Raw genomic sequence first — 15879 nt, forward strand, 5'->3', positions numbered from 1 at the left:
GAAGCACAGCTGGTCTCCTGCATGTGGGACAACCAGCCAAGGCCAGCTGTTTCGTGGTCCAGCCAACATCCTCTTTAAGGAGACGATTGCAAGGAGAGATTGACCATGGAAAGGAGAAGGAAGTGCATGACCAGGAATGCAAGATTCAACCCAGGAATATCCATTTAGGAGATCTCTCTGAGGGGACAACAGTTGTAACTGTCAACAATCCAGACCTTTCTATCCTTTCTCTCTGTCCTGCTCCAAAGATCGACTTGGACTAGGCAAATTGGTCCATTTGGCCCTTCAGAGAGGCAGTCCAAATGAAAGCTGGCTGCAGGAAACATACGGAGTTATATTTCCTGACAGGCAAGGGAGTTGATGAGATTCAACAGAAGTCAATCCAAGCACATCTTCATACCATATAACTAAATTATGGATATATATTAAGGGCTATTAGTTTTGGTGGATTTCTGTTGGCTCTTGACCATGATAGCAAGAAGCTCCTGCAGACCTAATACATCTGGGTATAAAATGCAAGGCTGCTTTTAGGCTCGTCAGAGGGAATTTGGAAAATGACCTGCCTCCCTCACTGTAAACCTCAATCTTGCAAGTAAAACCAGATCTTCTAAAACATCTCTACAACTGGAGGCCACTTTCTCCTTCTGATCCCAACATCTTTTCATCCATTTGGTAAACCTCACTTATTTTTTTTGGAAATCTGAAAGACGGTGGAGGTTTATTATCTCCCTTAAAACTGTATTAATCTCAGGTAATACCATATGCAGACCTAATGCTAAATGAGGTTGGACCTTCGTATGAGTGAGGTGGGACAACATGGGACAAATACCTTTAGATTTCTAAAGAGCAAGGGTGGACAGACCTGTTTTGTGTTGAAGCTCAGAGCAAGTCAACCATTTTCTTAAGAGACGCAGGATGTCCAAAGGGATGGTATAGCTGGACTGTGTTCCACATTGACTTAGAAAATTGATGGTCCTTCCTGAAATTAGGAAGGCAAAGAACTCAAGTAAAGGAAACGTGACAGTCTTTGATTCAACGGTTCCTTGTTCATGCTGCTCTCAGCTTCAACAACATGCTTTAAAAGAATCCAAACAATTAGACAATGTAGGAAACACATAAATAGTCTTTAACCTGGAGGATCTTCACAGCCTTCTCAGTTGCAGTTGGCACTGATTCTTGGAAGATCAATTGCCAGGAAAAGAGTAGGACCCACTGGAACATCAAAGATGTCTAAGCTGATGATCTCCTGAAGGATTGAAGGAAAACCTGCTAATCCAGCTGAGAGTCATAACCCACCAGGGTTTGGAGAAGGCAGATATTTTGGTATGTGGGAATGAACTTGGGAGATGGGAAGAAGGGAAGTTGCCTAGAGAACAATCAGATAAGACAGAGTAGAGCTCACAGAGAAAGGAACTCAGAAATGAACAACTGCCCAGGCTGTAGAACAAGATGGCAGGACATTTGTACTTTGCTAGGGCTTTATTGTAGCCATACAATAAAGTTCAATTAACTCATCTGGTTGTGATTCCTCTCTGGTCTACCTGAGAAGATTGACAGCAGGGCTGAAGGACTGCTACTTCCTGAGTAGGGTTTCTGGAACCAGTGTGGTGGCTTCCTCTCCACGTAAGCCGTTGGTCCACTTTGTGGAATATGCTTCTGATGCCATACTTGGAAGGGATGTTGTCAGGGTCCATTGCCACTCACTGCTTTCTTAGGAAGAATTTTTCTCTCTTCACAGGTGTCGATGTTCTTCCTGATGGATGCCCACAACCAAACACAGGAAAAGGAATTCACCTTCCTGGCATTCTCCATATTTCAGAGACACCAAGTCCATTTTTTCCTGGTGTTCCTGGCTGCCTATTTGGTGACTCTGCTGGGCAACATCATGATCATAACCCTGGTTCTCCTGGATTCCCATCTTCACACCCCCATGTACTTCTTCCTCAGCCAGCTCTCTTGCTTGGATGTTTGCCTTTCTTCTGTGGTGGTGCCAAAGATCTTGGCAAACCTCCTATACCAAGAGAAGACGATCTCCTATAACGGATGCCTGGCACAGGTCTTCTTCCTGATTGGCTTTGGAGGATGTGAGCCAGCACTGCTGGCCGTCATGGCCTATGACCGCTATGCTGCCATTTGTCAGCCTTTGCATTATGTCCATCTGATGAGACACAAGTTGTGCATCCAGTTGTCTGTGGCCATTTGGCTCTGGGGCTTCCTGGACTCAGCTATCTATGCTGCTCTGGCCTCGAGATTGCATTTTTGTGGAAACCACCAGATTCTTCACATCTGGTGTGATGTTCCTCCACTGCTGAAAATTGCCTGCAGTGACACCCGGGTGAACAAACTGGTCAATCGCATCACCAGCACCTTGGTTGGCCTCGGTCCCTTCCTCTTCATCATCCTGTCCTATGTCTGCATTTTGGCCTCCATTCTCCGGATTCCCTCCAGCACCGGCAGACGCAAAGCCTTCTCCACTTGTGCCTCACACATTGCTGTTGTAACTCTTTATATTGGAAATGGGTTCCTGAACTACAACCATCCAAATTCTGGCTACTCCCTAGAAAGCGACACCCTGATTTCCATCATGTTTTGCATCGTCACCCCCATGTTGAACCCCTTAATCTACAGCCTCCGCAACAAGGAGGTGAAGGAAGCCAGGAGGAGGGTTTTCAGCCACTGGAGAGCAGCCTTGTCTTCACATTGAGGTGCTTTTCTCTTTGAACCTCATATTTGTTTGCTCCGCAGGAAAAATAAAAGTGGTGCAGAAGAACTTGGGACAAAGACTTTCTACAGATGCCTGCAGAATTTCCCTTTGAGGAAAGAAAATGGGGCTTTGTAAGAATACGAGTAGCTGGGCGGTGCAGACAATGCAAGCCATGGACTTCACCACTCCAGATTGTATCCTGATCAATCAAGGGGCCTTGCGGGACCTGCAAACAAATGTAATTTCCTAATCCTAGAATCCTCCAATAAGCAGGGGCACATGGTTTTGGACTGTGTCGGTAAAACATCATGGCTTGTAAGCATTTTGATAGTCACATTTGCGTTATCCCAGAAGCAACCTCTATCAAACGTAGAATTCAGATTAGGAAAAAATAAATGATTCTGTTGACAAAAGAATATGTGACAATGTGTGGAATGCAGGGAAGCTAAGAAGGCAAATGAGGATAGAAATATATAAGAGATGTAATGAATGGTTAAGGTGTGATGGAGTTCAATACACGCTCCTCTTACCTCCTTCTTTTAATTATTATTGTATTATTTCCTATTGGCTTTCTCTCTGTGTGTCTTTCTCTGGGTGGATTATTTTTTTTTAATTTCACAAACTTTGACAGATCATTTAAACAGGAATAGCCAGAAGGATACAGGAAGCTAAGCAGAAAATAAAGAGCTGCTATTAAATCATAAGTAAAAACATCAAAGAGAAAATTGACAATGCACTCTCCACTTCTTTTTATTTTCCCAGTTGCACCCACAACCTAAATATCTGTATTGTACTTTGCACATTAATTGTGGAGATGATTATTAGCATCTATTTGGCCTTTTCTTCTGTTGTTTTGATTGGTCCCTTAACTCTTTTCCTAAGAACTGATTTCTAATTGTTTGAATTTTCCATTTTGTGTTACATGTCCTATATAAGACCTTCCTGCATAAATATTTTTAGTCTTTATTGTATGTCTGAGCAAGTCTCCAGTTTTGGTGACCTGGTCTTCTCTTATCAGCACAAATTCACCTGTGCCAAATTCATTCCTCTGGCCTCAACATTAAATTGTGATATCTTTTATGTTTTTTTCTGCGATTATTCCTAATAACAATATTTGTGGCATTTGTTCAATGCCTGTGTTGACAATGTTATGAAGGTTTTGATGCCTTTCTTTTGAATAATTTGATTTTTTTTCATGATTCTCAGATGTGATAAAACACTCTTTCTTTGCTGCAGCCAGTGTGGCCTTTCCATGTTCTCACATGCATGTGCCCCAGGTTTTCCTCCAGTCTCTTCCCTGTCCAAGGGATGGAGTCTCCGGCTGGGTCAGGCTGGGTCATTTCTCCACTCCACAGCAACCAAGAGAGACCCTCTCCAGCACCATAGAACATAGAATAACAGAGTTAAATGGTCCTTGGAGGTCTTGTAGTCCAACCCCCTGCTCAAGCAGGAGACAAATGGCTCTCCAATCTCTTCTAGAAAACCTCCAGTTTTGGAGCATTCACAACTTCTGGAGGCAGGTTGTTCCACTGGTTAATTGTTCTAACTGTTAGGAAATTCCTCCTTAGTTCCAGGTTGCTTCTCTCCTTGATGAGTTTCATCCGTTGCTTCTTCTGCTGCCTTCAGGTGCTTTGGAGAATGGCTTGACTCCCTCTTCTTTGCGGCAGCCCCTGAGATATTGGAAGACTGCTATCATGTTACCCCTCGTCCTTCCCTTCATTAAACTGGACATACCCAATTCCAGCATGTTTTAGCTTCCAGTCCCCTGATCATCCCTGTTGCTCTTTAAAGCCCTGCAATGGTACAGAGCCAGGTGCTCTGTGGGTTCAGGTTTTCCTAAGGATGTCAGCCTGTCCTACCAATTAAGCAGAGCATGGTGCTAATCCCTTCTCCCAAATGTTGTCATCTAATGGAAGCTGGGAAGGGTGCCTTTTTCATGGCAGCCCCTGCCCTGTGGAAGGCTCTTCTCTCTGACTTTCAGCAGGTCTTTACCCTCTTAGACTTCCCTAAAGCTTTGAAGTCCTTTCCCCCTCCCCCCCAAGTGCTGGGATAAAGTTGGCTAACCAAACATCTAGGTCAGGGGTAGGAAACCTGGGCTCTTTTATGACTCGTGGACTTCAACTCCCAGAATTCCTGAGCCAGCCATGCTGAGGGGAAAGGGAGAGGTTTCCAAGCTGAGTCACGCTGGCTGAGGAATTCTGGGAGTTGAAGTCCACGAGTCATAAAAGAGCCAAGGTTGCGTGTGTGTGTGTCTGTGTGTGTGTGTGTGTGTGTGTGTGTGTGTGTGTGTGTAGTCCCAGACACGGGACAAATCTTATTTCCTGTTTCAGCCTAGCCCAAGGCCATCTACAGGCAGTAGCCACAGCAGTGGCAGCTCATATTTGTGTAAATTTTTTTTTGGCTTGCTAAAAAAGAATAAAGGGAGACTGATATGATCATTTCAAACTTATTTGTTCTCATCAGTCAGCCATACCCTTCTGAGATTCGAACCTGGGCCGACTGCGTCTTAAGCAGTTGTTTTAACCCCTAGGCCACAGGCTCTCTCTCTCTCTTTGTCAGCTGAGAAACAAGGGAGCAAGGAAGATATGTGTTAAATGTTTGTTAAGCATTCAGAATACACTTGCTTAGTCCCAGACATGGGACAAATCAGCACGGGACTTGCTAAATAAAATAATAAAATAATAAAATAAAATAAAATAAAATAAAATAAAATAAAATAAAATAAAATAAAATAAAATAAAATAAAATAAAATAAAATAAAATAAAATAAAATAAAATAAAATAAAATAAAATAAAATAATAAAATAATAAAATAAAATAAAATAAAATAAAATAAAATAAAATAATAAAATAAAATAAAATAAAATAAAATAAAATAATAAAATAAAAAATAAAATAAAATAAAATAAAATAATAAAATAAAATAATAATAATAAAATAAATAAATAAAGAGCATAAACAGTGTACAAGAAGGTCTTCCTGTGTAACTCTGTCCTCTATTCCCTTCACAATCTCTGCTCACTCTGAAATCCTTCTGGGCACCTCCACAAGTTCTTTATGCAGAAAAGAAGAGTATTTCTCCCAGTTGACGCCTTTAACAAACTGGCCTTATACTTGAGTGCTGCATAGAGAGCCATGGAGCCTTATTATTACAAGGTCCAGCTGGGCATCATTAAATGTCACCCTAAGAAAGTGTCATAGCTGTAGGAGAGAGAGACTGGCCAAGCCAGGGGAAGGAGTCAAATGTGAAATTAATCTGGCATCCATAAGGTAAAGATTACCCCACACATGCATGCTAGTCGTTTCCAACTCTAGGGGCCGGTGCTCATCTCTGTTTCAAAGCCGAAGAGCCAGCACTTGTCCAAAGACGTCTCCGTGGTCATGTGGCCGGCATGACTAGACGCCAAAGGCGCACGGAACGCTGTTACCTTCCCACCGGAGTGGTCCCTATTTTTCTACTTGCATTTTTACGTGCTTCCGAACTGCTAGGTTGGCAGAAGCTGGGACGAGTAACAGGCGCTCACTCTGTTATGCGGCACTCGGGATTCGACCCACCAAACTGCCGACCTTCTGATCGACAAGCTTAGCGTCCTAACCCACTGAGCCATTGCGTCCCTGGCATCCATATGTGCCTTCTTTTTAATGCTCTTGAAGTCATTTCTAGAGCACAAGCTAAAAGCAAATGAGACAACTGGTTTCAAGTTCAAAACTGAAAAAGGTGCTTCTGCTTTGTCCTCTCCATTTCTCCCCATCTCCTGAATCCAAGGCAAGGCAAGGCAAGGCAAGGCAAGGCAAGGCAAGGCATCCTTTATTTTCATATATTTTTTTACTGTGGGCACAACGGCACACATCAAAAATGAAATTTAGTTGCCGCTCTCAAAGTGAAACACATACATGGTTAATGCTGTATGGAATGAAACCATGGCTGACTCTGGATGTTCTGCTACAGATGTTCTCTGCCTGCTAACAAGTCCCAGAGAAGTCAGCTTTGCCCCCGAGGATCCCTTCTGCCTGTCCTCCCACCTGTTCTCCCTCCAGGATCCCAGGCAGGAATACTCCCAGGCCCCAGTGCCAAGTCACATTTTTCCCCACGAGCACCACCTGCCACGGATAATGCAAGCAACTCCGAGACTTGCTCTCTTGTAAGGATGAACGTCTGAACACCTCCCTTCCTGCTCTGTTGCTCCCACTTCGTTGCACCTGAACCCAACGGTGGGAGAACGTGGGGAGAGGATGAGTCTGCTTCAGCTGCAGCTGGTCTTCTGCAGGTGGGATAACCAGCCAAGGTGAGCTGCTTTGGGGTCATCAAGGATTCTCCTGTTTGGGATGGGGTGGCATTAAAGGAAGATTTTGTCCCTTAAGAAGGAGGAACCTGGAATCTCCATCTAGGGAATCTTAGAAGTGGCCAGGTCTTTTCTCTGCGTGAGACCCACAATAGATCACAGCTTGTCATTTTCTACCCATCCAGCCTCTCCCATCCTTCTTAGGTTGAAGTGCTGTTCCAAATGTGGACATTAAATGGAGAAAACAGCTCCCTAGTTGAAAGCTAGGCGTTGGAAACTTACATAAATACCTTGCTACCATGACTAGCATCAATCTACAATCCATATTTGACTTGTATTCCATGAAGTTGTTGGTTTAACTATCTTGGATCTGGATCCCCTCAAGTTCTTCTGCCTCTCCTATAACAAAAGAAGTATATAAACGGGCAATGTTCCAATATTGGAAAATCAAAGCTATCCCGTTACTAGTCCTCCTTCCCCCAGCAAGTCATTTGTCCAGAATCTGGTTCTGATATCAAGCTTGGAATTGATGTTCCTCAAAGTTTGCACACTGAATTCTCCAGAAATGAAGGGAGAAAATTAAGCTCGGCTCCATTGGGTCTGGACACCCAGTTTTCCTTGCATCTAATTCTCATCCAAATATCTTGAGGAATTAGGTCTTCACTAAGTGGAGGAGATCTCTAAAGTTTCATCCTTCCGTGAAGACCTCAAATAATGACATTGTAATTTTACCTCCGAAGGAGAATACCGCATATGTAGCTCAAGATTGAAATGAGGGGATTAAATGCAACCTGTTTTCAATAGAATTAACTGGTCCATCTGACCTGCATTGTCCACCTTGGGCTTAACTTCAGATTGCACACCTCTAGCCCAGGGGATGGCCTTCTTAAAAAAGAAATCCCTGATAGAAAGAAGCTTGAGCCATTTAGCTGGTCTTAACAACCAATAAAGGAGAATATTTGTAGCTCAGGAATGAAATCAAGGCTCCTTGGTGCTCTGAGCTTGGCTGTTTTCTTGCAGACGTTTCATGACCCAACTATGTTCCATAGTTTTATGACCCAGCTATGTTCCATCATCAGTGCTAGAAGGGAGTGGGGTTGAAGGAGGAGGAGGAGGACTGTGGGGTCCTTGGTGCTCTGTTTTCTTGCAGATGTTTCATGACCCAACTAGGTAACATCATCAATGCTAGAAGGGAGAGGGGTTTGCAGAGTGGAGGAAAGAGAGGAGGAGGAGGAGAATGACAATGACAATGACAATGTGGTCTTTGTTGCTCTCTGAGCTTGGTGGTTTCTTGCAGATATTTCATTACCAAACTAGGTAACCCCATCAATGTTAGCAATGTGATTCCTCTAGCCCTGATGATGTTACCTAGTTTGGGTAATGAAACACTTGCAAGGAAACAGCCAAACTCAAAGAGTACCAAGGACCCCTAATTTTACTTTTTCCGTGTATTTTCCAAAGCCCACTGACCTACTGTGTTTTCTTCTCGTGTTTTTTCCTCTCTTCTCAGCTGTACATTTTCTTACCCATGAATGCACGAAACCAAACACGAGGGACAGAATTCCTCTTCCTGGGTTTCTCCAACCTGCTGAGCTACAAAACCCACCTTTTCCTGGTGCTGCTTGCTGCCTATGTGGTTACTCTGATGAGCAACATCATGATTATAATCTTAATTCTCCTGGATTCCCGTCTTCACACCCCCATGTACTTCTTCCTCAGCCAGCTCTCCTGCTTGGATGTTTGCCTTTCTTCTGTGGTGGTACCAAAGATCTTGGTGAACTTCCTACGCCAAGAGCAGACTATCTCCTACAACCAGTGCTTGGCACAAGCCTTCTTCCTGATTGGCTTTGCAGCATGGGAGCTGGCCCTGCTGGCTGTCATGGCCTATGACCGCTATGCTGCCATCTGCCAGCCTTTGCATTATGCCCACCTAATGAGGGGCAAGTTGTGCATCCAGCTGTCTGTGGCCATTTGGCTCTGGGGCTTCCTACATTCAGCCATCCACATTGCCCTGGCCTCCAGGTTGGACTTTTGTGGAAACAACAATATTCCTCACATCTTTTGTGATGTTCCTCCATTACTGAAAATCACCTGCAGTGATACCTCAGTCAACGAATTGGCCAATCACATCACCAGCATCTTTATAGGCCTCGGTCCCTTCCTCTTCATCATCCTGTCCTATTTCTATATTCTGGCCTCCGTTATGCGAATTCGCTCCAACACCGGCAGGCACAAAGCCTTCTCCACTTGTGCATCACACATTAGTGTGGTAACTCTGTTTGTTGGTAATGGAAGTATGAATTACAACCAGCCGAGTGCTGGATACTCTTTGGAGGTTGATGCTTTGATCTCCACCATGTTTTGCATCGTCACCCCCATGTTGAACCCCTTGATTTACAGCATCCATAACAAAGAGGTGAAGGGGGCCCTGAGGAAGCTTCTCAAGAGCTGGAAGAGAGCATAGCCGTCATTTTGGGAGGAGGGTCGTTTTTTTTTAATATAACGATTACATTTTTATACAACATAAAGATAAAATCTAACAGACAGAAATGGCCAGAGAGATGGATAGGTAGAATAAAGTGAAAGAGAGAGGAGTGGAGTACAGAAAACAAGCAACTATAAGGAAGAAAACAGAAATATAAAAAAGAGACTTCCAACTTTTTTTACAAAGTTTATTTATTCAGCCTCTTAGTTTAGGGCAGGGGTCTTCAAACCTGGCCCTTTTATGACTTGTGGACTTCAACTCCCAGAATTCCTCAGCCAGGCACATGTCTGGCTGAGGAATTCTGGGAGTTGAAGTCCACAAGTCATAAAAGAGCCAAGTTTGAAAACCCCTGGTTTAGGACAATATAAGTAGTCCTGTACTTATGACCGCAGCTAGCTCAAAATTTCTGCTGTTCAGCAAGACAAAAATTTTTATGACCTTCCTTGCCACAATTGTTAGGTGAATCACTGAAGTTGTTAAGTTAGTCACATGGCTGTTAAATGAATCTGGATTTCCCCCACTGACTTTGCTTGTCAGAAGGCCACAAAAGGTGATCACGTGACCCCAGGACACTGCAACCGTCATAAATATGAGTCAGTTACCAATGTCTGAATTTTGATCACGTGACCATGGGGATGGTGCGATAGTTATAAGTGTGAAAAACAGTCATAAGACATTTTTTCCCAGTGCTGTTGTAACCTCGAACACTCACTAAATGAATTTGTGTAAGTCAAAGACTAAATCAGGGCTCTTCAAACTTGGCCACTTTAAGACCTATGGAGTTCAACTTCCAGAATTCCTCAGCCAGTAGGCGGAGCCAGTAAGCTCAGCCAGTAGGCTGAGGAATTCTGGGAGTTGAAGTCCACAGCCCTTAAAGTGGCCAAGTTGGAAGACCCTTGGACCACATGTAGTACAGCATCCACTTTCCAAATGGTCAATAGTTTTTGAATCATCAAATCCATATGTCATAATTTGTTTTGTTTTTTTACTTCTTGTAAAAAGCCCACCAGTGGGTCCCATTTAGAAGTAAATTTTGAAGCTGTCTTTTCTCTAACGAGAGCCATTCATTTTGCCATCTGTTCCAGTCCCACTACTTTTACCAACTGCTCTTCCATTGTCAGTATAGTAGAATCTTTCCAATGTTGAGTATATAGGAATTTTACTGCTGCAACCAAATGTAAGATTAACGTACCATGATTTGTTTTTCTAAAATTTTGTCCATCGACCCTAATAAAAAAAAATCTCTGGTCTAAAGTGTATTTGAATTAATGTCTATGTTTCTCAAGGAAGGTGTTTTGTCGACCTGCCTATGAAAAATGAAAGCTGTGCAGTTGAACTGTGGTAGAAGGACTTTCTAAAGGTGCCTGCAAAACCATTTCCATGATAAAACGAATGGAGATTAACTCTAAGAACATGAGTAGCTAGCTCTTGCACCTTTTAATAGAGTAATTCTATTTAAAATTAAAATAACAATAGAAATTAATGCAAATTAAAAACAAGGAAAAGAAAGAAAAATTAGAAGGTGAAGAAAAGAGAAAAAGGAAAAATAGAGACTGTGGTCTTGTGGTCTTTTGACGAGGAGCAACTGTCTGGACTACTTGTGGGTGATCTCAAATCCTCTCTTAGTCCAGAGAGGAAACATTGAAGAGCCGGTCTATTCATCAGCTCTTCATTCCGCCAAAGTCATCGACTTCATTTTCTGTGGACCAATCTTCAGCCCACCATATCTTCCCCAAAGTTTGACGTAGCTTTTGTGGAAAAAAACAAATTTTACTCCACCCATCCATCCACACATTAACCCACCAACTCATCCATCCACCCATTCATTCCTCCATCGTTCCATGCATCTATCTGCTCAACCATCCATCCACCCACCCACCCATCTATTCATTGACCCACCAACTCATCCATCCATGTATCCATCCATGTACCCAACCAACCAGCTGGCCCCTTTCTCTCTATTAGGAAAACAAGTTTAGATGTGTGAATGTTGAGAAAAAGGATTCACATGAACTTAAAAAGGGGTGGCCATTCCCTAGCCTGTTGTCCTACATATTTGTTTGACCTTAAATGCCCTAATTCCCAGCTTGCACATTTCTAGCAGAGGGGCGGCTTGTGAGGGTCTGCGATGAAATCCCTCAAGGTGTTTTGGAAAATGAATCTGAGGGTCATTAATTGATTGCTGCCTCCTAGCAAGGAGAGATGATGAAATTCTTTGCATTTGTTATAAATGGATCGTGATGATGGAGAATTGGATTGCACCCCTTGTGCTGTGCTTGTTTCGGCACACAAACCCATCACGAGGTCCCTTAACTCTCATTTCATCATCCCAGAAAGTTGGACCAATTACCGTAGCTAACTCTCTCGTCAATGCTGGTTATTCCCACCAGCAGCCTCTTCTCCTGTGAGCTGGTCCAGGGAAATCAGCTCCGTTCTTGGGCACAGAGTCGAGTCCCAGAGTGGTAAAACCTTCATTTCCAGCTCCGGTTGCAAAGTGGCAGCTAAGCAATGAAAGTCTTCTCTTCTCAGCCAGCAATTTGCTCTTTCAGCTCAATTTTCTGCTCTGCAGGTGGACTTTTGGCTCAGCCACCGCCATTCTCATTGTGTCTGAATCCATCTGTGGGGGAGAGCTTGAGTCTGCTTGAAGCACAGCTGGTCTCCTGCATGTGGGACAACCAGCCAAGGCCAGCTGTTTCGCAGTCCAGCCAACATCCTCTTTAAGGAGACAATTGCAAGGAGAGATTGACCATGGAAAGGAGAAGGAAGTGCATGACCAAGAATGCAAGATTCAACCCAGGAATATCCATTTAGGAGATCTCTCTGAGGGGACAACAGTTGTAACTGTAAACAATCCAGACCTTTCTATCCTTCCTCTCTGTCCTGCTCCAAAGATGGACTTGGACTAGGCAAATTGGTCCATTTGGCCCTTCAGAGAGGCAGTCCAAATGAAAGCTGGCTGCAGGAAACATACGGAGTTATATTTCCTGACAGGCAAGGGAGTTGATGAGATTCAACAGAAGTCAATCCAAGCACATCTTCATACCATATAACTAAATTATGGATATATATTAAGGGCCATTAGTTTTGGTGGATTTCTGTTGGCTCTTGACCATGATAGCAAGAAGCTCCTGCAGACCTAATATATCTGGGTATAAAATTCAAGGCTGCTTTTAGGCTCGTCAGAGGGAATTTGGAAAATGACCTGCCTCCCTCACTGTAAACCTCAATCTTGCAAGTAAAACCAGATCTTCTAAAACATCTCTACAACTGGAGGCCACTTTCTCCTTCTGAGCCCAACATCTTTTCAGCCATTTGGTAAACCTCACTTATTTTTTTTGGAAATCTGAAATACGGTGGAGGTTTATTATCTCCCTTAAAACTGTATTAATCTCAGGTAATACCATATGCAGACCTAATGCTAAATGAGGTTGGACCTTCGTATGAGTGAGGTGGGACAACACGGGACAAACACCTTTAGATTTCTAAAGAGCAAGGGTGGACAGACCTGTTTTGTGTTGAAGCTCAGAGCAAGTCAACCATTTTCTTAAGAGACGCAGGATGTCCAAAGGGATGGTATAGCTGGACTGTGTTCCACATTGACTTAGAAAATTGATGGTCCTTCCTGAAATTAGGAAGGCAAAGAACTCAAGTAAAGGAAACGTGACAGTCTTTGATTCAACGGTTCCTTGTTCATGCTGCTCTCAGCTTCAACAACATGCTTTAAAAGAATCCAAACAATTAGACAATGTAGGAAACACATAAATAGTCTTTAACCTGGAGGATCTTCACAGCCTTCTCAGTTGCAGTTGGCACTGATTCTTGGAAGATCAATTGCCAGGAAAAGAGTAGGACCCACTGGAACATCAAAGATGTCTAAGCTGATGATCTCCTGAAGGATTGAAGGAAAACCTGCTAATCCAGCTGAGAGTCATAACCCACCAGGGTTTGGAGAAGGCAGATATTTTGGTATGTGGGAATGAACTTGGGAGATGGGAAGAATGGAAGTGGCCTAGAGAACAATCAGATAAGACAGAGTAGAGCTCACAGAGAAAGGAACTCAGAAATGAACAACTGCCCAGGATGTAGAACAAGATGGCAGGACATTTGTACTCTGCTAGGGCTTTATTGTAGCCATACAATAAAGTTCAATTAACTCATCTGGTTGTGATTCCTCTCTGGTCTACCTGGGAAGATTGACAGCAGGGCTGAAGGACTGCTACTTCCTGAGTAGGGTTTCTGGAACCGGTGTGGTGGCTTCCTCTCCAAGTAAGCCGTTGGTCCACTTTGTGGAATATGCTTCTGATGCCATACTTGGAAGGGGTGTTGTCAGGGTCCATTGCCACTCACTGCTTTCTTAGGAAGAATTTTTCTCTCTTCACAGGTGTCGATGTTCTTCCTGATGGATGCCCACAACCAAACACAGGAAAAGGAATTCACCTTCCTGGCATTCTCCATATTTCAGAGACACCACGTCCATTTTTTCCTGGTGTTCCTGGCTGCCTATTTGGTGACTCTGCTGGGCAACATCATGATCATAACCCTGGTTCTCCTGGATTCCCATCTTCACACCCCCATGTACTTCTTCCTCAGCCAGCTCTCCTGCTTGGATGTTTGCCTTTCTTCTGTGGTGGTGCCAAAGATCTTGGCAAACCTCCTATGCCAAGAGCAGACGATCTCCTATAACCAATGCCTGGCACAGGTCTTCTTCCTGATTGTCTTTGCAGGATGTGAGCCAGCACTGCTGGCCGTCATGGCCTATGACCGCTATGCTGCCATTTGTCAGCCTTTGCATTATGTCCATCTGATGAGACACAAGTTGTGCATCCAGTTGTCTGTGGCCATTTGGCTCTGGGGCTTCCTGGACTCAGCTATCTATGCTGCTCTGGCCTCGAGATTGCATTTTTGTGGAAAACACCAGATTCTTCACATTTGGTGTGATGTTCCTCCACTGCTGAAAATTGCCTGCAGTGACACCCGGGTGAACAAACTGGTCAATCGCATCACCAGCACCTTGGTTGGCCTTGGTCCCTTCCTCTTCATCATCCTGTCCTATGTCTGCATTTTGGCCTCCATTCTCCGGATTCCCTCCAGCACCGGCAGACGCAAAGCCTTCTCCACTTGTGCCTCACACATTGCTGTTGTAACTCTTTATATTGGAAATGGGTTCCTGAACTACAACCATCCAAATACTGGCTACTCCCTAGAAAGCGACACCCTGATTTCCATCATGTTTTGCATTGTCACCCCCATGCTGAACCCCTTAATCTACAGCCTCCGCAACAAGGAGGTGAAGGAAGCCAGGAGGAGGGTTTTCAGCCACTGGAGAGCAGCCTTGTCTTCACGTTGAGGTGCTTTTCTCTTTGAACCTCACATTTGTTTGCTCCGCAGGAAAAATAAAAGTGGTGCAGAAGAACTTGGGAGAAAGACTTTCTACAGATGCCTGCAGAATTTCCCTTTGAGGAAAGAAAACGGGTTATTTTTGTAAGAACACAAGTAGCTGGGCATGCAGACAATGCAAGCCATGGACTTCACCACTCCAGATTGTATCCTGATCAATCAAGGGGACTTGCGGGACCTGCAAACAAATGTAATTCCCTAATCCTAGAATCCTCCAATAAGCAGGGGCACATGGTTTTGGACTGTGTCGGTAAAACATCATGGCTTGTAAACATTTTGATAGTCACGTTTGCATTATCCCAGAAGCAACCTCTATCAAACGTAGAATTCAGATTAGGAAAAAATAAATGATTCTGTTGACAAAAGAATATGTGACAATGTGTGGAATGCAGGGAAGGCAAGAAGGCAAACGAGGATAGAAATATATAAGAGATCTAATGAATGGTTAAGGTGTGATGGAGTTCAATACACGCTCCTCTTACCTCATTCTTTTAATTTTTATTGTATTGTTTCCTATTGGCTTTCTCTCTGTGTGTCTTTCTCTGGGTGGAATATTTTTTTAAAATTTCACAAACTTTGACAGATCATTTAAACAGGAATAGCCGGAAGGATACAGGAAGCTAAGCAGAAGATAAAGTTGTTGTTGTTAGCTGCGAAGTCGTGTCCGACCCATAGTGACCCCTTGGACAATGTTCCTCCAGGCCTTCCTCTCCTCTACCATCTTCTGGAGTCCATTTAGGCTCACGCCAACTGCTTCAGTGACTCCATCCAGCCACCTCATTCTCTGTCGTCCCCTTCTTCTCTTGCCCTCAATCTTTCCCAGCATGAGGCTCTTCTCCAGTGAGTCCTTCCTTCTCATTAGGTGGCCAAAGTATTTGAGTTTTAGCTTCAGGATCTGGCCTTCTAAAGTGCAGTCAGGGTGGATCTCCTCTAGGACTGACCAGTTTGATCGCCTTGCAGTCCGAGGGACTCGCAGGAGTCTTCTCCAGCACCAGAGTTCAAAGGCTTCA

At 43.7% G+C, this 15879-nt stretch overlaps 2 protein-coding genes across 2 annotated transcripts; both read left to right on the top strand.

The window, feature by feature from the left end:
- Positions 1–1744: 1744 nt before the first annotated feature.
- Positions 1745–2704, top strand: LOC308670417 (olfactory receptor 5V1-like; the record flags this gene model as incomplete). The annotated part of the gene is made up of 1 exon (XM_081331919.1): positions 1745–2704. The coding sequence occupies one exon, from the start codon at positions 1745–1747 to the stop codon at positions 2702–2704; it is 960 nt and encodes a 319-aa protein (XP_081188045.1).
- Positions 2705–8515: 5811 nt separating this feature from the next.
- Positions 8516–9451, top strand: LOC308670418 (olfactory receptor 5V1-like; the record flags this gene model as incomplete). The annotated part of the gene is made up of 1 exon (XM_081331920.1): positions 8516–9451. One exon carries the CDS (start codon positions 8516–8518, stop codon positions 9449–9451), a length of 936 nt encoding a protein of 311 aa, XP_081188046.1.
- Between the last annotated feature and the right edge of the window lie 6428 nt (positions 9452–15879).

The sequence above is a fragment of the Vipera berus genome (assembly GCF_964194415.1).
Source record: "Vipera berus genome assembly, chromosome: 6".
Lineage (NCBI taxonomy): Eukaryota > Metazoa > Chordata > Lepidosauria > Squamata > Viperidae > Vipera > Vipera berus.